The 24,427-nt window shown below is 42.3% G+C and overlaps 1 protein-coding gene across 1 annotated transcript in view; it reads left to right on the plus strand.

The window, feature by feature from the left end:
- The window catches only part of plxdc1 (plexin domain containing 1), a 90,834-nt gene that overhangs the window by 32,998 nt on the left and 33,409 nt on the right, over positions 1 to 24,427 (plus strand). The window contains 5 exon segments of the mRNA XM_029629645.2: positions 1,975 to 2,118; positions 2,438 to 2,507; positions 12,433 to 12,486; positions 12,489 to 12,554; positions 12,829 to 12,947. Coding sequence (XP_029485505.2) covers positions 1,975 to 2,118; positions 2,438 to 2,507; positions 12,433 to 12,486; positions 12,489 to 12,554; positions 12,829 to 12,947 — 453 coding nt within the window.

A 24,427-nucleotide genomic window follows, 5' to 3' on the forward strand; every position in this document is an offset into this window, starting at 1 on the left:
TCTGCACATAGATTATGCCTGTATGAACTACACACTCACACATCCAGCCGAAAGTTGCCAAAGCTTGGATGTCTTTAAAACTTCTTTGGGCTAGGTGGGGTGCTAGTGACCCACCTCGCCAACATCCAGTGAAATTGCAGAGAGCGAAATTCAAAATACAAAAATCGTAATATTAAACATTCATGAAAATACATAAATGACCGAATGCACTGTATATCAGCATAATTTTCAAGTCATCGTTTGGCCTTTTTGCATATTCACTAACAATGGTATAGCAGAAGCACACTTTTGAGAACATCCATAATGATGACACTATGCTGTCATTGTAATGATGCATCTATTAACTTCTTATGGCTGCAGGGGCAGTATTGAGTAGCTTGGATGAAAGGTGCCCAGAGGTTCCCAGAGTAAACGGCCTGCTCCTCAGTCTCAGTTGCTAATATATGCATATTATTATTAGTATTGGATAGAAAACACTCTGACATTTCTAAAACTGTTTGAATGATGTATGTGAGTATAACAGAACTCATATGGCAGGCAAAAACCTGAGAAGAAATCCAAACAGGAAGTGAGAAATCTGAGGTTGGTCGATATTCAACCCAGGCCCTATTGAAATCACAGTGGGATATGAATGAAGTTGCACTTCCTAGGGCTTCCACTAGATGTCAACCGTCTTTAGAAACTTGAATGAGGCTTCTACTGTGTTGTGGGCCTGAATAAGAGCTGAATGAGTCAGGTTACTGGCAGAGAGCCATTTCCTGGTCACGCGCATTCCACATGATATCGTCTTGCGTTCCATTGCTTCTCTAGACACAAAGGAATTCTCCGGTTGGAACTTTATTGAAGATTTATGATAACAACACCGTAAAGATTGATTATATACTTAGTTTGAAATGTTTCTTCGACCTGTAATATAACTTTTTGATTTTTTTTGTCCAAAGTTATGCTGGACCTGCACGAGCGTTTGGATATGTGTACCTAACATTATCGAACAAATCAAGCATTTATTGTCGAACTAGGATTCCTGGGAGTGCATTCTGGTGAAGATCATCAAAGGTACAGAAATATTTCTAATGTGATTTCTGGTTTCTGTTGACTCCAACATGGCGGATAATTTTATTTATTTTCTGAGCGCCGTCTCAGATTATTGCATGGTTTGCTTTTTCCGTAAAGTTTAACAAAAATCTGACACAGTGGTTGCATTAAGGATATGTTTATCTATAATTCCATGTGTATAACTTGTATTATCATCTACATTTATGATGAGTATTTCTGTTGAATCGATGTGGCTATGCAAAATCACTGGATGTTTTTTGAACTAGTGAACATAACGCGCCAATGTAAACTCAGATTTTTTTTCTTTATCAAACAAAACATACATGTATTGTGTAACAGGAAGTCCTTTGAGTGTCATCTGGTGATCATCAAAGGTTAGTGATTAATTTGATCTGTATTTGTTATTTTTGTGACTCCTCTCTTTGGCTAGAAAAATGGCTGTTTTTCTTTGGCTTGGTGGTGACCTAACGTAATCGTTTGTGGTGCTTTCGCTGTAAAGCCTATTTGAAATCGGACACTGTGGTGGGATTAACAACAAGATGACCTTTAAAACGGTATATGTATGTTTGAGGAATTGTAATTATGAGATTTCTGTTGTTTTGAATTTGGCGCCCTGCACTTTCACTGGCTGTTGATATATCATCCCGTTAACGGGATTGCAGCCCTAAGAAGTTTTTAAGATACCTAAATATGAACTTTGCATAACATGAGTGCTCTACACATGTGCTATGGATATATTTCATTAACCTTTAATAATGCAGTTGGAACATGTTATCACGTTGATGAAATGCTTATAGATGTGTAATAAATGCATTATGGTGATGTAGTCAAAGTCAATCAAGACCTTGGGCGACTGACCAGTGAATTCATTGAAACTCTGGAAAAGCTTTCTGTGCTAATCAGCGCCCTCTCTCTCAGGAGGACTCTCAGAGGTACTACAGGTGGAGGAGTTACGGGCCAGGAGACAGACGGATGGAGGAACTCTGGGTAGACCTAAATGCTGTGCAACAGAGCAAAGTCAGAGTGCACGGCATCCTGTCCAACACACACCGGCAGGCAGCGGTGAGACATGCACGCATGCGCGCGCACACACACACACACACACACACACACACACACACACACACACACACACACACACACACACACACACACACACACACACACACACACACACACACACACACACACACACACACACACACACACACACACACACACACACACATACAGATGGAAAGTGGTTAGAGTTGGTGGGAGAATGAGACGTACACAAGAGCACAGAAACAATACTGTACATAGGCCTGCATGCAGTCTTTGGACACCATGACATTGCCATCATGACTGATATGCTGTCTGATATGATATATGCTCCTCCTAGCGTGTGGCTCTCTCCTTTGACTTCCCCTTCTATGGACACTACCTGAGACAAATCACCATAGCAACAGGAGGTAAACTGAATTTATATTACTAAAACTGTCCAAACTAGCCGTCTCTTCACTATGCGGTAAATGATTCTATGCGAACACATCCAACAGTATCACATTATTATGTATTGAAAAACTAGACTGTTGCCACACAGATATATTCTTAAACCCTTAAAATTGGGCACCAATTGTTTTGTTTCCTACAAGGTACACTTTGAGCAAGAGAAGCTATTAGCGCTCTGCTTATCCCATTTCCAGAGTAGGTTCCAGATAAATGGAATTCTAAATCGCTTTTCATAATGAAATATTAAGATTGAAAATGGTAACCATTGAGTTAGCCGCTACAGACCCAAAGCCTCCGAATTACAGGGATGTGTGATTTATGGCACCATTACTAATTCATTCACATTCTGCAGTTCCTCCTCTGAAACAATGAGAGGGTTTTCGATATATTTGACAATTTCAATCATTTCTATATTCTTGGAATAAAAGGCTTTTGAGGTAAAACGGTCTTATTGTTTTATTTGTCACTATGCAAGCCACTGTACAGAACAGCATGCTACTTTTGACATCGTTCTGTACATAGGAGTGTATAGGAGATGTTGCACCTACCGTGACAATTAAAACCTACCCTAACAAGAAACTGTGGATAGATGGCGGCATTCGCGCAAACCTGAAAGTGCGAACCATCGCATTTAACCATGGAAAGGTGACTATAAAGGGAAAGGGAATATGGCTGAATACAGTGTAGTTATTCCCTCCGCAAGGCAATCAAACAAGCGAAATGTCAGTATAGAGACAAAGTGGAGTCGCAATTCAACGGCTCAGACACGAGACATATGTGGCAGGGTTTTCCTTTAAAAGGACGGATTTACACGGACACCGATGCCTTGCTTCCAGACAAACAAAACACCTTCTTTGCACGTTTTGAGAATAATACAGTGCCACCAACATGGCCCGCTACCAAGGACTGTGAACTCTCCTTCTCCGTGGCTGACATGAGTAAGACATTTAAACGTGTTAACCCTCGCATGGATGCCGGCTCAGGCGGCATCCCTAGGCACGTCCTCAGAGCATGCGCAGACCAGCTGGCTGGTGTGTTTACGGACATATTCAATCTCTCACTATCCCAGTCTGCTGTCCCCACATGCTTCAAGATGTTCCTGTACCTAAGGAGGCAAAGGTAACTGAACTAAATTACTATTGCCTCGTACCACTCACTTCTGTTATCATGAAGTGCTTTGAGAGACTAGTCAAGGAACACCTCCACCTTCCCAGTAACCCTAGACCCACTTCAATTTGCTTACCGCCCAAATGTAGGTCCACAGACGCTGCAATTGCCATCACACTGCACACTGCCCTATCCCATCTGGACAAGAGGAATACCTATGTAAGAGCGTTGTTCATTGACTATAGCTCAGCATGGGTCAACAACAGCTCCACTTCGTTGATCCTCAACACTGGGGCCCCACAAGGGTGTGTGCTCAGCCCCCTCCTGTACTCCCTGTTCACCCATGACTGCGTGGCCATGCACGCCTCCAACTCAATCAAGTTTGCAGATGACACAAGAGTAGTAGGCTTGATTACCAACAACTATGAGACAGCCTACAGGGAGAAGGTGAGGGCACTCAGAGTGTGATGTCAGGAAAACAACTTCTCACTCAATGTCAACAAAACAAAGGAGATGATAGTGGACTTCAGGAAACAGCAGAGGGAGCACCCCAATATCCACATCGACGGGAAAGCAGTGGAAAAGGTGGAAAGTTTTAAGTTCCTCGGCGTACACATCACAGACAAACGGAAATGGTCCACCCACACAGACAGTGCGGTAAAGAAGGCGCAACAGCACCTCTTCAACCTCAGGAGGCTGATGAAATGTTGCTTGTCACCTAAAACCCTCACAAACTTTCACAGATGTACAATTGAGAGCATCCTGTTGGGCTGTATCACCTCCTGGTACAGCAACTGCACCTCCCACAACCGCAAGGCTATCCAGAGGGTGGTGTGGTCTACACAACGCATCACCGGGTGCAAACTACCTGCCCACCAGGACACCTACAAAACCCGATGTCACAGGAAGGCCAAAAAGATCATCAAGGACAACAACCATCCGAGCCACTACCTGTTCATCCCGCTACCATCCAGGAGGCGAGGTCAGTACATGTGCATCGAAGCTGGGTCCGAGAGACTGAAAAACAGCTTCTATATCAAGGCCATCCGACTGTTAAACAGCAATCACTAACACAGAGAGGCTGATGTCTCATACAGACTTGAAATCATTGGCCACTTTAATAAATGGATCACTCGTCACTTTAATTATGTTCACATATCTTGCATTTCTCATCTCATATGTATATGCTGTATTTTATACCATTTATTGCATCTTGTCTATGCGCTCTGTCAATGCTCATCCATATATTTATATGTATGTATTCTTATTCCATTCCTTTACTTAGATTTGTGTCTATTAGGTAGTTGTCGTGGAATTGTTAGATATTGCTGCACTATCAGAACTAGAAACACAAGCATTTCGCTACACTCGCAATAACATCTGCTAACCATGTGTATGTGACCAATAAAATTAGATTTGATATTACTGTCCAAAAGTTGTTACAGCTGCAAAAGTTGGCCATATTCTAAAGTTAGAAACATACAGTACCAGTCAAAAGTTGACACACCTACTCATTCAAGGGTTTTTCTTTGGTTTTACAATGTTCTACGTTGTAGAATAACAGTGAAGACGTCAAAACTATGAAATAACACATATGGAATCATGTAGTAAACAAAAAAAGTGTTAAGCAAATCAAATTATATTTAATATTCTTCAAAATAGCCACCTGTTGCCTTGATGACAGCTTTGCACACTCTTGGCATTCTCTCAACCAGCTTCAGATGTTCTGGCCTCCACAATCACCCGCCCTCAACCCAATTGAGATGGTTTGGGATGAGTTGGACCGCAAAGTGATGGAAAAGCAGCCAACAAGTGCTCAGCATACAGTGGGGCAAAAAAGTATTTAGTCAGCCACCAATTGTGCAAGTTCTCCCACTTAAAAAGATGAGAGAGGCCTGTAATTTTCATCATAGGTACACTTCAACTATGACAGACAAAATGAGAAGGAAAAAAATCCAGAAAATCACATTGTAGGATTTTTATGAATTTATTTGCAAATTATGGTGTTTGAACTCCTTAAAGCAATCCAGGTGAAGAAGGTTGAGATAAAAAAAATAACACTTTTTTGGTTACCAGATGATTATTATTTCATAGTTTTGATGTCTTCACTATTCTTCAACAATGTAAACTCAGCAAAAAAATAAATGTCCTCTCACTGTCAACTGTGTTTATTTTCAGCAAACTTAACATGTGTAAATATTTGTATGAACATATCAAGATTCAACAACAGAGATAAACTGAACAAGTTCCACAGACATGTGACAAACAGAAATGGAATAATGTGTCCCTGACCAAAGGGGGGGTCAAAATCAAAAGTAACAGTCAGTATCTGGTGTGGCCACCAGCTTCAAGTACTGCAGTGCCTCTCCTCCTCGTGGACTGCACCAGATTTGCCAGTTCTTGCTCTGAGATGTTACCCCACTCTTCCACCAAGGCACCTGAAAGTTCCCGGACATTTCTGGGGGGAATGGCCCTAGCCCTCACATTCCGGTCCCAGACGTGCTCATTGGGATTGAGATCCGGGCTCTTCACTGGCCATGACAGAACACTGACATTCCTGTCTTGCAGGAAATCACGCACAGAACGAGCAGTATGGCTGGTGGCATTGTCATGCTATAGGGTTATGTCAGGATGAGCCTGCAGGAAGGGTACCACATGAGGGAGGATGTCTTCCCTGTAATGCACAGCGTTGTGATTGCCTGCAATGACAACAAGCTCAGTCCAATGATGCTGTGACACACCGCCACAGACCAGGACGGACCCTCCACCTCCAAATCGATCCGGATCCAGAGTAAAGGCCTCGGTGTAACGTTCATTCCTTCGACGATAAACGCGATTCCGACCATCACTCACGGTGATACAAAACCGTGGCACTTTTTGCCAGTCCTGTCTGATCCAGCGACGGTGGGTTTGTGCCCATAGGCGACGTTGTTGCCGGTGATGTCTGGTGAGGACCTGCCTTACAACAGGCCTACAAGCCCTCAGTCCAGCCTCTCTCAGCCTATTGCGAACAGTCTGAGCACTGATGGAGAGATTGTGCGTTCCTGGTGTAACTCGGGCAGTTGTTGTTGCCATCCTGTATCTGTACTGGTGTGATGTTCGGATGTACCGATCCTGTGCAGGTGTTGTTACATGTGGCCTGCCACTGCAAGGACGATCAGCTGTCCGTCCTGTCTCCCTGTAGCGCTGTCTTAGGCGTCTCACAGTATGGACATTGCAATTTATTGCCCTTGCCACATCTGCAGTCCTCATGCCACTTTGCAGTCTGCCTAAGGGACGTTCACGCAGATGAGCAGGGACCCTGGGCATCTTTCTTTTTGTGTTTTTCAGAGTCAGTAGAAAGGCCTCTTTAGTGTCCTAGGTTTTCATAACCGTGACCTTAATTGCCTACCATCTGTAAGTGGTTAGTGTCTTAATGACCGTTCCACGGATGCATGTTCATTAATTCTCTATGGTTCATTGAACAAGCATGGGAAACAGGGTTTAAACCCTTTACATTGAAGATCTGTGAAGTTATTTGGATTTTTACGAATTATCTTTGAAAGACAAGGTCCTGAAAAAGGGCCATTTCTTTTTTTTTGCTGAGTTTATTTTACAAAAGTAAAATTAAATAAAAACCCTTGAATTAGTAGGTGTGTCCGAACATTTGACTGGTACTGTTTGTCGGACTACACTTACATCAAAATATCAGCCATATTTGCCTTAGTTTAGTAAATAATACAAAGACAATGAACGTCTATATCTGATTGCTTTCAGGTAAATAACACATCCACCTTTTCTTATATATAGCTTCTACTCAAATAAGCTAAAGACTTCACAATTCACATACAGGGAAAATCATGAATATACATCTAAAAGGTCATGAATTTGAAAATTAACATCTATTCCTTTTTTAAATAAAAAACAAAATCTTGACAATTGGTAGATACAGAGCATTCAGAAAGTATTCAGTATGCTTGCCTTAATCCTAAAATTGATTCAATTGTTTTTTTCCTCATCAATATACTGTACATACAATACCCCATAATAAGCTAAACTTTTTTTTAGATATTTTTGCAAATGTATTAAAAATAAACAACTTAATCATTGTATTTACATATGCTTTCAGACCCTTTACTCAGTACATTGTTGAAGAAAAGTCTTCTTAGGTATGACGCTACAAGTTAGGCACACCTGTATTTGGAGAGTTTCTCCCGTTCTTCTCTGCAAATCCTCTCAAGCTCTGCCAGGTTGGATGGGCAGCGTCGCTGCACAGCTACAGCGGGGAGAACAAGTATTTTGATACACTGCCGATTTTGCAGGTTTCCCGACTTACAAAGCATGTAGAGGTCTGTAATTTTTATCATAGGTACACTTCAACTGTGAGAGATGGAAAAAAATCCAGAAAATTACACTGTATGATTTTTAAGTAATTAATTTGCATTTTATTGCATGACATAAGTATTTGATACATCAGATAAGCAGAACTTAATATTTGGTACAGAAACCTTTGTTTGCAATTACAGAGATCATACGTTTCCTGTAGTTCTTGACCAGGTTGAGGTTGTTGGCCAAGATCTCGCGATAAATGTCCCCGTCCATCCTCCCCTCAATACAGTGCAGTCGTCCTGTCCCCTTTGCAGAAAAGCATCCCCAAAGAATGATGTTTCCACCTCCATGCTTCAAGGTTGGGATGGTGTTCTTGGGGTTGTACTCATCCTTCTTCTTCCTCCAAACATGGCGAGTGGAGTTTAGACCAAAAAGCTCTATTTTTGTCTCATCAGACCACATGACCTTCTCCCATTCCTCCTCTGAATCACCCAGATGATCATTGGCAAACTTCAGACGGGCCTGGACATGTGCTGGCTAGAGCAGGGGGACCTTGCGTGCGCTGCAGGATTTGAATCCATGACGGCGTAGTGTGTTACTAATGGTTTTCTTTGAGACTGTGGTCCCAGCTCTCTTCAGGTCATTGACCAGGTCCTGCCGTGTAGTTCTGGGCTGATCCCTCACCTTCCTCATGATCATTGATGCCCCACGAGGTGAGATCTTGCATGGAACCCCAGACTGAGGGTGATTGACCATCATCTTGAACTTCTTCCATTTTCTAATAATTGCACCAACAGTTGTTGCCTTCTCACCAAGCTGCTTGCCTATTGTCCTGTAGCCCATCCCAGCCTCATGCAGGTCTACAATTTAACCCTTATGTCCTTACACCCTCTCTGGTCTTGGCCATTGTGGAGAGGTTGTAGTCTGTTTGATTGAGTATGTGGACAGGTGTCTTTTATACAGGTAACGAGTTCAAACAGGTGCAGTTAATACAGGTAATGAGTGGAGAACAGGAGGGCTTCTTAAAGAAAACAGGTCTGTGAGAGCCGGAATTCTGGTTGGTAGGTGATCAAATACTTATGTCATGCAATAAAATGCAAATTAATTACTTAAAAATCATACAATGTGATTTCCTGAATTTTTGTTTTAGATTCCGTCTCGCAGAGTTGAAGTGTACCTATGATAAAAATTACAGACCTCTACATGCTTTGTAAGTAGGAAAACCTGCAAAATCGGCAGTGTGTCAAATACTTGTTCTCCCCACTGTATTTTCAGGTCTCTCCAGAGATGTTCGATTGGGTTCAAGTTCGGGCTCTGGCTGGACCACTCAAGGACATTGTCCCGAAACCACTCCTGTGTTGTCTTGGCTATGTGCTGAGGGTCATTGTCCTGTTGAAAGGTGACCCTTCGCCCCAGTCCGAGGTCCTGAGAGCTCTGGAGCAGGTTTTCATTAAGGATCTCTCTATATATTGCTCTCTTCATCTTTCCCTCAATCCTGACTTGCCGCCCAGTCCCTGCCGCTGAAAAACATCCCCATGGCATGATGCTGTCACCACCATGCTTCACCGTAGGGATGGTGCTAGGTTTCCTCCAGACTTGACGCTTGGTATTCAGGCCAAATAGTTCAATATTGGTTTCATCAGACCAGAAATCTTGTTTGTCATGGTCAGAGTCTTTAGGTGCCTTTTGGCAAACTCCAAGCGGGCTGTTGTGCTTTTTCATGATGAGTGGCTTCTGTCTGGCCATCTCTACCATAAAGACCTGATCAGTGGAGTGCTGCAGAGATGGTTGTCCTTCTGGAAGGTTCTCCCATCTCCACAGAGGAACTTTGTGCTCTGGCATTGTGACTATTGGGTTCTTGGTCACCTCCCTGACCAAGGCCCTTATCCCCCGATTGCTCAGTTTGGTCAGGTGGCAAGATCTAGGAAGATCTTAGGTTGGAGTCATTAAAAATAATTTTTCAACCATTCCACACATTTCTTGTTAACAAACTATAGTTTTGGCAAGTTTGTTAGGACATACTTTGTACATGACACAGGTAATTATTCCAACAATTGTTTACAGACAGATTATTTCAATTGAAATTCACTGTATCACAATTCCAGTGGGTCAGAAGTTTACAACACACTAAGTTAACTGTGCCTTTAAACAGCTTGGAAAATTCCAGAAAATGATGTCATGGCTTTAGAAGTTTCTGATAGGCTAATTGACATAATTTGAGTCAATTGGAGGTGTACCTGTGGATGTATTTCAAGGCTTACCTTCAAACTCAGTGCCTCTTTGCTTGACATCATGGGAAAATCAAAATAAATCAGCCAAGACCAGACCTCAGACCTATACAAGTCTGGTTCATCCTTGGGAGCAAATTCCAAATGGCTGAAGGTACCACGTTCATCTGTACAAACAATAGTATGCAAGTATAAACAGCATGGGATCCTGCAACCGTCATACCGCTCAGGAAGGAGACACTTTCTGTCTCCTAGAGATTAACCTACTTTGGTGCAAAAAGTGCAAATCAATCACAGAACAACAGCAAAGGACCTTGTGCTGGAGGAAACAGGTACAAAAGTATCTATATCCACAGTCAAACGAGTCCTATATCGACATAACCTGAAAGGCCGCTCAGCAAGAAAGAAGCCACTGCTCCAAAACTGCCTTAACTGACTACGGTTTGCAACTCCACATGGGGACAAAGATCGTACTTTTTGGAGAAATGTCCCCTGGTCTGATGAAACATAAATAGAACTGTTTGGCCATAATGACCATTGTTATGTTTGGAGGAAAAAGGGGGAGGCTTGCAAGCCGAAGAACACCATCCCAACCGTGAAGCACGGCGGTGGCAGCATCATGTTGTGGGGGTGCTTTGCTGCTGTTTAGTTGGTTGTTGATTATTGCTACACAACCATTTTCAAGTCTTAGATTTTTAAGCCGATTTAAGTCAAAACTGTAACTAGGCCACTCACGAACATTCAATGTCGACTTGATAAGCAACTCCAGTATATATTTGGCCTTGTGTTTTAGGCTATTAACCTGCTGAATGGTGATTTTTTTTCCCACTGTCTGTTGGAAAGCAGACTGAACCATGTTTTCCTCTAGTATTTTACCCGTGCTTTGCTCTATTCGGTTTCTTTTTAACCTAGAAACTCCCTAGTCCGATGACAAGCATAGCCATAACATGATGCAGCCACCATGCTTGAAAATATGAAGAGTGGTACTCAGTGATGTGATGTAAATTTGATTTGATGTGTTGTGTTGGATTGGATTTGCCCCAAACATAACACTTTTCATCCAGGACATGAAGTACATTTTTTTGCCATGTTTTTTTGCAGTTTTACTTTAGTGCCTTATTGCAAACAGGATGCTTGTTTTGGAATATTTTTATTCTATACGCTTTAAGCTTCTGTCATTTAGATTAGTATTGGGGAGTGACAATGTTGTTGATTCATACTCAGTTTTCTCCTATTATAGTCATTAAACTCCTTGGCCTCATGGTGAAATCCCAGAGGGGTTACCTTCCTCTCTGGCAACTGAGTTTGGAAGGACGCCTGTATATTTGTAGTGACTGGGTTCATTGATACACCATTCAAAGTGTAATTAATAACTTCACCATGCTCAAAGGGATATTCAATGTTTACTTTGTTTTACCCATCTACCAATAGGTGCCCTTCTTTGCGAGGCATTGGAAAACCTCCCTGGTCTTTGTGGTTGAATCTGAGTTTGAAATTCACTGCTCGACTGAGGGACCTTACAGACAACTGTGTGTGTGGGGTACAGAGATGACTGAATCCATGCAACTTATTATGTGACTTGTTAAGAAATGTTTTACTCCTGAACGTATTTAGGCTTTCCATAACGTGGTTGAATATTATTGACTCAAGACATTTCAGCTTGTCATTTTTTATTAAGGTGTACATTTTCTAAAAACATAATTCCACTTTGGCAGTATGGGGTATTGTGTGTAGGCCAGTGACACATCTCAATGTAATCTGTTTAAATTCAGGCTGTAACACACCATTTTGAAAAGTCAAGGGGTATGAATACTTACTGAAGGCACTGTATTTAAAACAGAGGTAAAATCATATTTGTGACTGCACTGAGCCTTTAAAATCCCCAAAGTGCCCTTTCAAAACTCTCGTCTGAACAATCAAGTCCCAATAACGTTTCCGATTCCTCACCTGCCCTTCAGAGTGAAGAATGGCTGGGTTTCTGTGGTACAAGGAAATGGCTGTACATCACTTCCCCGGGTCCTGTTGGTTTGTTTATCATCTCATTGGGGTGCCAGACATAACAATGTAGAATGATGTAAGACTTTCGGGCAGGCGTGCTTCTTCCAGTCTCTTGACGTTTGAACTTTTGGGTCCTGTTTTCCTGTTTTTATGTATCATCTTGTTGGGGTGCCAGACACAACAATGTAGAAAGTTAAGACTTTCTCCCAGTGCCTCTGATGTTTGAACTTTTGATCTTTCGAAGGGTTCATCTTCACGGGGGAGATCACGCATCGCATGCTGACAGCCACACAGTACATTGCCCCCTCATGGCCAACTTTGACCCCAGTTTTTCAAAAAACTCAACAGTGCGGTACATGGACAATGGTGAGTGTGTTGGTATGTGCATATGTCTATATTTGTGTGTGGGTGGGAGTGGGTGGGTGGGAGTGGGAGCGGCAGTGTATGTGTGGGGTTAAGAAAAGAAAAGGAAAGGAAAAGAAGCACACTTTAGTTGCTCCAGTGTAATAATTTATTTTACCAACGTTTCAACAGCTAAATTGTCTTCATTAGGGTTTTAGCTGATTTTATTTTTGTGGGTGCCTTTAGGGAGCCCTTACGTGACCTTTAATGTTGACCTCTGACCCTTGCTCTGTGCTAGGTGAGGTGTTTGTGGTGCAATGGGACAAGGTGCGGCTTCAGGGGCGCGAGGCAGAGGGAACCTTCACCTTCCAGGCTGCTCTCCATAACAATGGAACAATTGCATTCAACTACAGAGAGGTGATTTTTCTAATACAATATACTATAATAGTTTTTTTTTTTAAATTGTTAAACGGATGATCTACTTCATATATTTTGACGAATCCAATGATTTGCTCCGCCATTATAATAGTTGGGGTTCGGTTCAATCGCAGTGATTTAAAACATGGGAATCTAAATAATAATTTGTGAATCGCGAACAGTAAAAGCACCTTCCCAGAAATGAGTTCCTTTAGCATCCCTTTGATATTTTATGTAGAAATTGTGACCACAAGAACAATTCAATAAATATGACTTTTTCATATGAATAAAGACTTGCCAAAATTCAGCATTTTGACATGTCCCTCTGGGCACGCTGTGGCTTCTTAAAATATTTTAACCCACCTAACCACAACATTTCTCCAAGTTTTCACCATCATTGTAAAGCCATAGGGATCATTGTAAAGCCATAGTGGATGAGGCTCTAGCAAATTACATTTTGGGAAAGCCCGGCAGAGTTCAAGTTAAACCATTCACGGGCCAAGTGAATGGTTCAACTTGAACACTGGAAAGTAAATCTGCCTCCAGATTCAGTACTCCCGGTATATGAGTAGCTCTCAGTGATTGGAGATGCACACTGCTCCACATAATCAGTCTGTGTGCCAGTGTGTATAAGTGAGGGGATTGCAGTCCCCCTTGTCTGTTTATGTAAGCCACAACAGTTCTGACTAGAACATGACAACACTCCAGAAATGGAGCAATGTCTTTAATGTTAGGGACACTGCAAGGAGTTCCAGGCAGTTTATGTGAGTAGAACGGTGATGGGGTCTCCACACTGTTCTGCCCTCGTGAGTTTCACCCCAACCCGAGAGAGATGCATCCGTTGTGAGTACTTTTCTGGATAAAACAGTGCCCATCTGGGCACCCTGTGACAGAAACCTCCGGTGTCTCCAGGAGTGCAGTGCTACCATGCAGCCTATGGAGATGTCTGTGTTGTATTGGGCTCAGACCTTGAGAAGAGACCCAGCGTTGAAAGCCTCTCCTAATGGGATGACTACTAAAGCAGTCTCAGGCATGCTTTGAAAGAGACCAGGTTCCCTCTGTGAAACAGTGCTAGGCAATCTTGGAATGTTCTTACACGTTCCACTGAAAGGCGAGCTTTGAATGAGCGTGGAAATCAGAACGCTCTTTACTGTATTTATTCTGAAACCTAGAAATGTCAGGTGTTCCAATAGTAGCTGACTGTGTACTAAGACCTCTTGTCCCAATTGCGCACACAGCAGCCAAACGTCTATGTACATCATTAGCCGAATGCCCCTTTCTCTGAGTGAGGCGATGGCTGCCTCGGTACACATCGTAAAAACTTGAGGTGACCGTGAGAAGCCGAAAGGGAGAACGAGAAATGTGTAGATTACTGGGCCTTGAAAAGCGATTCTGAGAAATTTCCTGTGAGGAGGGTGTATTGAGATGTGGATGTAAGCGTCCTTCAGGTCGACAGATACGAACCAATTGCCTGGGCGCAGAGAACGTAGCAAAGCAGTGTGTGTCAACGTTCTGAATGTGTACTTTCTCATGTGCCTGTTCAGAGCATGTAGATCTAGGATCGGGCGAATACCGCCCCCCTTTTTTGGAACCAGGAAATATCAATAGTAAAAACTGTAGTGGTTTTACTCGGGAGGAACAACTCTTATTGCCCTTTTCACTATTAGCAATGCGATATCCTCCTGGAGTACACACGCTGATTCCCCCTGAGCCGGAGTGTATCATCTGCATCATCTCAACAGAGGGACCGAAAAGGTTTTTAGGGTCTACTGGAGCATCCAGGATCATGAGCTTCTCACTATCAGACACCGTGTATAGCTTGAGCCATTGAGCCCTCTCCTGGGATATCATGAGCACCATCGCTCATCCTGACACCTGAACAACGGCTTTAAGCAGACGAAGATTGAGGTCTGTGGCAACACAGGCCACGAGGTCGTTGCTGAAGTCCTCCAACAGCGGGGCAATGGCGTCAAGCTGGTCGCCCCAGCTAGCGCTAGCCGTCTTACCACGATTCCCCATGTTAGGTTCCTGTTGACTCAGGCTAGCTTGGCGTGCTCTTCACAGTGGCTGGCTCTTCACAGTGAAGAGGGCACCGTGTGGACAGGAGCCAGGGGAGGCTAAGACTTCCTGGGCATGTTGCAGCCTAAGGCAAGTGGAGCACACCGAGTGGGTGTCTTTGGCCGATATCTTGTTTCCACAGGAGCAGATTAGTACTGGGAGCTTCTCTTCATTTGGGGTGGGAGATGTGTTTGTCGCCATAGCTTGGATGCTATGTTTTTAGCTGTCTGAAAAAACTAGCGTGGTAGGCTAGTCCGTTAGCTAGTGATTAGTGATCTCCAACGGTGCCACTCGGTGTGACGGCCGGATACCGTTTCTGAAACAACAGTTTAGAAAAAATAGCTTGCTGTAGCTAGTATAATATTTTCTCCTCAAAGTAAACCAGAAAAGCTAGCTACGACTAGTCACTGTTTGGATACAGCTAACTTGGTCGTGAACGAGTTAACCGTAACACAGCCGTACCCGTTCCTCCCTCCAATAATTTTCCTCTAACTATGGTTAAGGAAAAGGAACCACTGCAGTCCCGAGAATAACACCCGGCAGCGAGTTGTAAGCTCACATCTGTGGACAGTTTAGCTAGTTCTGGAAAATGCAGTCGCATCGAGGTAAGCTTTCTGATAAAAAGCGGGAAGAGATGTTTGAATGACTCAGAGACTACCTTTTATAGGGTAGGAGGGACACCCTTCCCTGACGCACAAGTCTCGACATCCAGCCAATCATGACTGGCAGTGTAATAAACGCTTTTGAGGATTACACTCGGGGCATATCCCCAGAAGTGAAATACTGAAATGAATACTTGAAAGAACCCATCTTAATTAGGTCTGTAATCAATAGTCTAACTGTTAAATGTGCCTGGCTTTATATATTATCCATATACACGACCGGTCAAAAGTTTTAGAACACCTACTCATTCAAGGGTTTTTCTTTATTTTTTACTTTTTCTACATTGTAGAATATTAGTGAAGACATCCAAACTATGAAATAACACATATTGAATCATGTAGTAACCAAAAAAGTGTTAAACAAATCAAAATGTATTTTAGATTCTTCAAAGTCGCCACCCTCTCTTGGCATTCTCTCAGCCAGCTTCACCTGGAATGCTTTTCCAACCGTCTTAAAGGAGTTCCCACATATTCTGAGCACTTGTCGGCTGCTTTTCCTTCACTCTGCGGTCCAACTCATCTTAATTGGGTTGAGGTCAGGTGATTGTGGAGACCACGTCATCTGATGCAGCACTCCATTACTCTCCATCTTGGTCAAATAGCCCTAATACAGCTTGCAGGTGTGTTGGGTCATTGTCCTGTTGAAAAAAAAAGATAGTCCCACTAAGTGCAAATCAGATGGGATAGCGTATCGCTGCAGAATGCTGTGGTAGCCATGCTGGTTATGTGTGCCTTGATTTCTAAATAAATCACAGACAGTGTCACCAGCAAAGCACCCCCACACACCCTCTTCCATGCCTCATCCATTCACCTACTCTGCATCTCACAAAGACAGCAGTTGGGACCAAAAATCTCAAATTTGGACTCATCAGACTTAAAAGACAGATTTCCACTGGGATAATGTCTATTGCTTGTGTTTCTTGGTCCAAGCAAGTCTCTACTTCTTATTGGTGTCCTTTAGTAGTGGTTTCTTTGCAGCAATTTGACCATGAAGGCCTGATTAACACCGTCTCCTCTGAACAGTTGATGTTGAGATGTGTCTGTGACTTGAACTCTGTGAAGCATTTATTTGGGCTGCAATTTCTGAGGCTGGTTACTCTAATGAAATTATCCTCTGCAGCAGAGGTAAATCTGGGTCTTCCTTTTCTGTGACAGTCCTCGGGAGAGACAGTTTCATCAAAGCAATTTTCTGCATTGACTTGAAGTAATGATGGACTGTCGTTTCTCTTTGCTTATTAGAGCTGTTCTTGCCATAATATGGATTTGGTATTTTACCAAATATCTTCTGTATACCACCCCTACCTTGTCACAATACAACTGATTGGCTCAAACAAATTCCTCAAATGAACTTTTAACAAGGCACCCCTGTTAATTGATATGCATTCCAGGTGACCTCATGAAGCTGGTTGAGAGAATGCCAAGAGTGTGCAAAGCTGTCATCAAGGCAAAGGGTGGCTACTTTGAAGAATCTCAAATATAAAATATATTTTGATTTTGTTTTATACTTTTTTGGTTACTACAGTGGGGAGAACAAGTATTTGATACACTGCCGATTTTGCATGTTTTCCTGGCTATCAGCTAGCTATTAGCTACAGTGGGGCAAAAAGTATTTAGTCAGCCACCAATTGTGCAAGTTCTCCCACTTAAAAAGATGAGAGAGGCCTGTAATTTTCATAATTGGTACACTTCAACTATGACAGACAAAATGAAAAAAAAAATCCAGAAAATCACATTGTAGGATTTTTAATTAATTTCTTTGCAAATTATGGTGGAAAATAAGTATTTGGTCAATAACAAAAGTTTATCTCAATACTTTGTTATATACCCTTTGTTGGCAACGACAGAGGTCAAATGTTTTCTGTAAGTCTTCACAAGGTTTTCACACACTGTTGCTGGTATTTTGGCCCATTCCTCCATGCAGATCTCCTCTAGAGCAGTGATGTTTTGGGGCTGTTGCAGGGCAACACAGACTTTCAACTCCCTCCAAATATTTTCTATGGGGTTGAGATCTGGAGACTGGCTAGGCCACTCCAGGACCTTGAAATGCTTCTTACGAAGCAACTCCTTCATTGCCCGGAAGATGTGTTTGGGATCATTGTCATGCTGAAAGACCCAGCCACGTTTCATCTTCAATGCCCTTGCTGATGGAAGGAGGTTTTCACTCAAAATCTCATGATACATGGCCCCATTCATTTTTTCTTTTACACGGATCAGTCGTCCTGGTCCCTTTGCAGAAAAACAGCCCCAAAGCATGATGTTTCCACCCCCATGCTTCACAGTAGGTATGGTGTTCTTTGGATGCAACTCAGCATTCTTTGTCCTCCAAACACGAGTTGAGTTTTTACCAAAAAGTTCTATTTTGGTATCATCTGACCATATGACATTCTCCCAATCTTCTTCTGGATCATCCAAATGCTCTCTGGCAAACTTCAGACGGGCCTGGACATGTACTGGCTTAAGCAAGGGGACACGTCTGGCACTGCAGGATTTGAGTCCCTGGCGGCGTAGTGTGTTACTGATGGTAGGCTTTGTTACTTTGGTCCCAGCTCTCTGCAGGTCATTCACTAGGTCCCCCGTGTGGTTCTGAGATTTTTGCTCACCGTTCTTGTGATCATTTTGACCCCACGTGGTGAGATCTTGCGTGGAGCCCCAGATCGAGGGAGATTATCAGTGGTCTTGTATGTCTTCCATTTCCTAATAATTGCTTCCACAGTTGATTTCTTCAAACCATGCTGCTTACCTATTGCAGATTCAGTCTTTCCAGCCTGGTGCAGGTCTACAATTTTGTTTCTGGTGTCCTTTGACAGCTCTTTGGTCTTGGCCATAGTGAAGTTTGGAGTGTGACTGTTTGAGGTTGTGGACAGGTGTCTTTTATACTGATAACAAGTTCAAACAGGTGCCATTAATACAGGTAACGAGTGGAGGACAGAGGACAGAGGAGCCTCTTAAAGAAGAAGTTACAGGTCTGTGAGAGCCAGAAATCTTGCTTGTTTGTAGGTCCACCATAATTTGCAAATAAATTCATAAAAAATCCTACAATGTGATTTTCTAGATTTTTGTTTCTCATTTTGTCTGTCATAGTTGAAGTGTAACTATGATGAAAATTACAGTCCTCTCTCACCTTTTTAAGTGGGAGAACTTGCACAATTGGTGGCTGACTAAATACTTTTTTGCCCCACTGTACCTTGATCCAAAACAAAATATATATTGAACATTTTCATTTACTGTTCCATATTTTATTTAACTAATATTTGTTGTCTTATTTATGCATTTGCTCTTGTCTTTTACAAAATACTATCCTAGTAGCAGACCGATATTTACAATGTACCATGAATACTAGGCTATAATATCAACATACCCTTATTTTACCTGATCCTCTTCTCCTTCAGCTGGTGGTCTATATTTAATCTCTTGTAATTTGGGCCAACGATATGACTGAGTTTAAATCAATATGAACAAAAATATCAATGCAAAATGCAACGATTTCAATGTTTTTACTGAGTTCATATAAGGAAATAAGTCTATTGAAATAATTGGATTTCACATGAAAGGGCAGGAGTGCAGCCATGGGTGGGCCTTGGAGGGCATAGGCCCACCCACTTGGCAGCCAGGCCCAGTTAATCAGAATGATTTTTTCCCGCACAATAGGGCTTTATTACCCCTCCCCCCTCACACAATCCCTCAGGTGAAGAAGCCAGATGTGGAGGTCCTGGGCTCACGTGGTCTGCGGTTGTAAGGCCAGTTGGACGTGCTGCCAAATTCTAGAAAAACGATGTTGCAGGCAGCCTATGGTAGAGAAATTAACATTACATTCTCTGGCAACAGCTCTGGTGGACGTTCCTGCAGTAAGCATGCCAATTGGACGCTCCCTCAAAACTTTAGACATCTGTGGCATTGTGTTGTGTGACAAAACTGCACATTTTAAAGTGGCCTTTTATTTTCCCCAGCACAAGATGCACATATGTAGGGATTATACTGTTTAATCAGCTTCTTGATATGCCACACCTGTCAGGTGGATGGATTATCTTGGCAAAGGAAAATGCTCACTAACAGGGATTAAAACAAATTTGTGCAAAAAATTTGAGAAAATATTATGGAACATTTTTTTCAGCTCATGAAACATGGGACTAACACTTTACATGTTACACTGAACAAAAATATAAATGCATTTTAATTCATGGTGTCAGAAAACTCTGCGGAATAAAGCAATTCAGAACTAACTTGTTGACATGTTCTGTATCTGATTAAAAACCAGATTAACTCATTGCAGAATGTATCCATAATCATGAATCATAAATAAGCATATTTATTTGACAATAATACACCTAGTCACCCATCAATCATATCAAACACCTGCACTCCATCAATTACATTGTTATAAATAAATCAAAATAGTAAACAATGCATACACATGCCTTTTATACATGACATACCATATAAACATCTGACTAAGTAAAAATTACATTATTAATTAATTAATCAATGCCACAAACCTGTGACATCTTAGAGCACCAACCATAGGAACTATTATTACTACCTGAGATGGCACAGACTCGGTCCAGCCTAGGCCAGGAAAGCCAGCTCTACTAACCTAGTTAGCCCTGCAAGCTCAGCTAGCTGCTCACACCACCAGTCCTACATGGCAACCAATGATGTCGACGACCTAAACCAGAACCAAGGGGTTTTGGAAGCAATGTCTGCCATGAGGGCAGACTTTTCCACCAAACTCAAAGGTGTCCTAACAGGGATTAGTGAGGTTAAACGTGACCTTCAAGCCCACTTCACACACTTTTCGAAGCAGAGCAACGCATTAGCATGGTGGAAGATACTGTCGTCACTGTCAAAACAACGAGCAAAAAGTTTGAAAAACAGATGGCAGACCTTATTTCAAAACCAAGCTCGCTCGAGAACCACCACAGGAGGTCTAATTTGAGACTGGTTAAATCTACTCAAAAAAGTAGAAAATGGTGATGCAGTTGCATTTCTCGGGGGATAGCTTTGGGGCCGGATGCCTTTCCAGACCCCCTGCACATTGAAAGAGACCATAGGCTTCTAGCTCCTACTGGCGCGAGAAACCACCCTCTACTCGAGTCCTTATCATTAAGTTTCTCAAGCCAGGGCCAAGGGCAAGATGATGTATGGGGACCAAGAAATCATGTTATTCCCTGACCTATCTGTGGACCTGCACCGAAAAAGAAAAAGGTTACGAAGGGGTTCAACGCCAGCTCAGGTCCCTCAACATTGCCTATGGAATAGCCTTCCCAGCTAAACTACCTCTGACTTACAATGGACGGTCACACGAGTTTGAATCTCCCTCTCAAGCCAAGGTGTTCATCTGTGGCATACAACGTGAATTCTTCCTAGTCGTGTTGCCACTTCGAAGTTTACCACCACTCTGGACAATGGAGAATTAAACCACCTTGGATTATGTGACTGTTGGCAAGCTAACTAACATTAGCTAATGTATTAGCTGCTACTGTAGTACTGTAGCTAGCATAACAGTTAAGTGAATAATAGGCGAGCTAGCCCACTCAAAATGTCCTTATATTATTTGTAGCCTGTATGTGCTCATCAGTTAGCTCAGTTTCTTCTGTATTTCAGGCTAGATAGCTGTCCTTTGAACGTTTGACGTCATGTTTATTTTTGTTATGTTGATAATTCTATTCCATTGGATAACATAAAACACTGTAAAATGCCGGCGAGTATGTTTAGCTCCATGTCAACAGACTCAAAACGACTACAGTATCCTTATTTAGCCAGTGTGCAAGCCTTAACACAGCGGGACCATATTCATTCATCCTGCACGACCGAGAAGCATCGGGACTACTTTATATGAAGACTTAAGTTTCGATCATATCCTTGGACTAAAATAATTGAGACTCACGTGCAAGCCAGACCTCATGTGCAAAGGGCCTTTGGTTAACGTAGCACATATTCAATGGTACCTATTTTTCTCACGTAGCCTGTTCATGTCGGATCTTTAATAGTTTTTGGGGTTTATAAACTTATCATGGTATACCATGTTCACGCTACCCGAAACACACACTTGAGGCTCCTGAGTGGCACTGCATCTCAGTGCTTGAGGCATCACTACAGACGCCCTGGTTTGAATCCCGGCTGAATCACATCCGACCGTGATTGGCGCACGATTGGCCCAGCGTCGTCCGGGTTTGGCTGGGGTAGGCTGTCATTGTAAATAAGAATTTGTTCTTAACTTAACATTTTCGATAGGGTTGAGGTCAGGGCTTTGTAATGGCCACTCCAATACCTTGACTTTGTTGTCCTTTTTGCCACAACTTTGGAAGTATGCTTGGGGTCATCCATTTGGAAGAGCCATTTGCGACCAAGCTTTAACTTCCTGACCGATGTCTTGAGATCTTGCTTCAATAAAAATCCACAAAATTTTCCTCCTCATGATGCCATCTGTTTTGTTAAGTAAACCAGTCCCTCCTGCAGCAAAGCACCCCCACAACATGATGCTGCCACCCCTGTGCTTGATGGTTGGGATGGTGTTCTTCGGCTTGCAAGCATCTCCCTTTTTCCTCCAATCATAATGATGGTCATTATGGCCAAACAGTTCTATTTTTGTTTCATCAGACATTTCTCCAAAACGTACAATCTTTGTCCCCATGTGTAGTTGCAAACTGGCTTTTTTTATGGCGGTTTTGGATCAGTGGCTTCTTCCTTTCTGAGCGGCCTTTCAGGTTATGTCGATATAGTACTCGTTTTACTGTGGATATAGATACTTTTGTACCGGTTTCCTCCAGCATCTTCACAAGGTCCTTTGCTGTTGTTCTGGGATTGATTTGCACTTTTCGCAGCAAAGTACATTAATCTCTAGGAGACAGAACGTGTCTCCTTCATGAGCGTTACGACGGCTGCGTGGTCCCATGGTGTTTATACTTGCGTACTATTGTTTGTACAGATGAACGTGGTACCTTCAGGCATTTGGAAATTGTTCCCAAGGATGAACCAGACTTGTGGAGGTCTACAATTTTTTTTAAATCTGAGGTCTTGGCTGATTTCTTTTGATTTTCCCAACTGTCAAGCAAAGAGGCACTGAGTTTGAAGGTAGGTCTTGAAATACATCCACAGGTACATCTCCAATTGACTCGAATGATATCAATTAGCCTATAAGAAGCTTCTAAAGCCATGACATCATTTTCTGGGATTCATTTTCCAAGCTGTTTAAAGGCACAGTCAACTTAGTGTAGGTAAACTTCTGACCCACTGGAATTGTGATACAGTGAAATATTCTGTCTGTAAAAAATTACCTGTGTAATGCACAAAGTAGATGTCCTAACCGACTTGCCAAAACTATAGTTCGTTAACAAGACATTTGTGGAGTGGTTGAAAAACTAGTTTTAATGACTCCAACCTAACTGTATGTAAACTTCTGACTTCAACTGTATATGTTTGTTTGTTCAAACAGACCTTTACTTATTTTCCTCACTACAAAATATGAATGTTGTCCTTGTGGTTACTAAACATAGTTTAGATATGCCTTTATGCTATAGCTTATTCTACGTCTGCATATTTAGTTAAATTACTTCAAAAAACTGATACTTACTTCGTGGAATGTCCGTGGAGTTTGTTAGCTATCCAAGCTTAAACAGGTTATTAATAAGCTCAAACAACCTCATTCATCTAGTGTTCCTACAAGAAACTCACTTGAAGGATTAACTACTTAAAAGTACGCAGGAGATAGGAGGGAAAGTTATAGCATCCTGTTTCTACACTCATTCTCGTGGTGTTTCATTCAGAAATCTGTTCCGTTTCAAGTGGATAATATTCTAACTGATACAGCTGATAGATACGTTTTGATACAGGGAACTCTTTTGAATGAGCGTATTAATTTGGTTAATGTTTATGGTCCTAATGGATGTCAGTATAATGGCACCAGAGGGGATGGCTGACGTTTTATGTGCTCCAAACCAACTGTGCTATTTTGTGTTTATTTTGCATTGTTTGTAACTTATTTTGTACATAATGTTGCTGCTACCATCTCTCATGACCGAAAAGAGCTTCTGGATATCAGAACTGCAATTACTTACCTCAAACTGGACAAAGATTTTTCTTTAATGAGTCCGATGCAAAGGATATACTGTTTCTCTGAGACCAGGCCCAAATCCTCGTTGTTCGCGTGAAGAAAAGACAGAGGTACAGGGGGCGGAGATCGGGGTGCCTAGTGAGAATTCAGCGGTGAGCGGGTAACCCGCCTCTACCGTATGTTCTATTGGGCCAATGTGAAATCACTGGATAATAAACTGGATGAGCTCCGTTTGAGACTATCTTATGTTTCACAGAGTCGTGGCTGAACGACGAAACAGATAATATACAGTTGGCTGGGTTTTCTGTGCATCGGCAGGACAGGACTGCTACATCCAGTGAGACGAGGGATGATGTTGTGTGCCTATTTGTCAATAACAGCTGGTGCGCGATGTCTAATATTAAGGAAGTGTCGAGTTATTGCTCGGCTGATGTAGAGTACCTCATGATAAACTGTAGGCCACACTATCTACCAAGTGAGTTTTCATCTATATTTTTCGTAGCCATCTATTTACCACCACAAACCGATGCTGGCACTAAGACCGTGCTCAACGAGCTGTGTAAGGCCACAAGCAAACAAGAAAATGCTCATCCAGATGCGGTGGTCCTAGTGGCTTGGGACTTTAATGCAGGCAAACTTAAATCCGTTTTACCTCATTTCTACCAGCATGTCACGTGCAACCAGAGACAAAAAAAATCTAGACCACATTT

This window comes from Oncorhynchus nerka, linkage group LG23 (genome assembly GCF_034236695.1).
Source record: "Oncorhynchus nerka isolate Pitt River linkage group LG23, Oner_Uvic_2.0, whole genome shotgun sequence".
NCBI lineage: Eukaryota > Metazoa > Chordata > Actinopteri > Salmoniformes > Salmonidae > Oncorhynchus > Oncorhynchus nerka.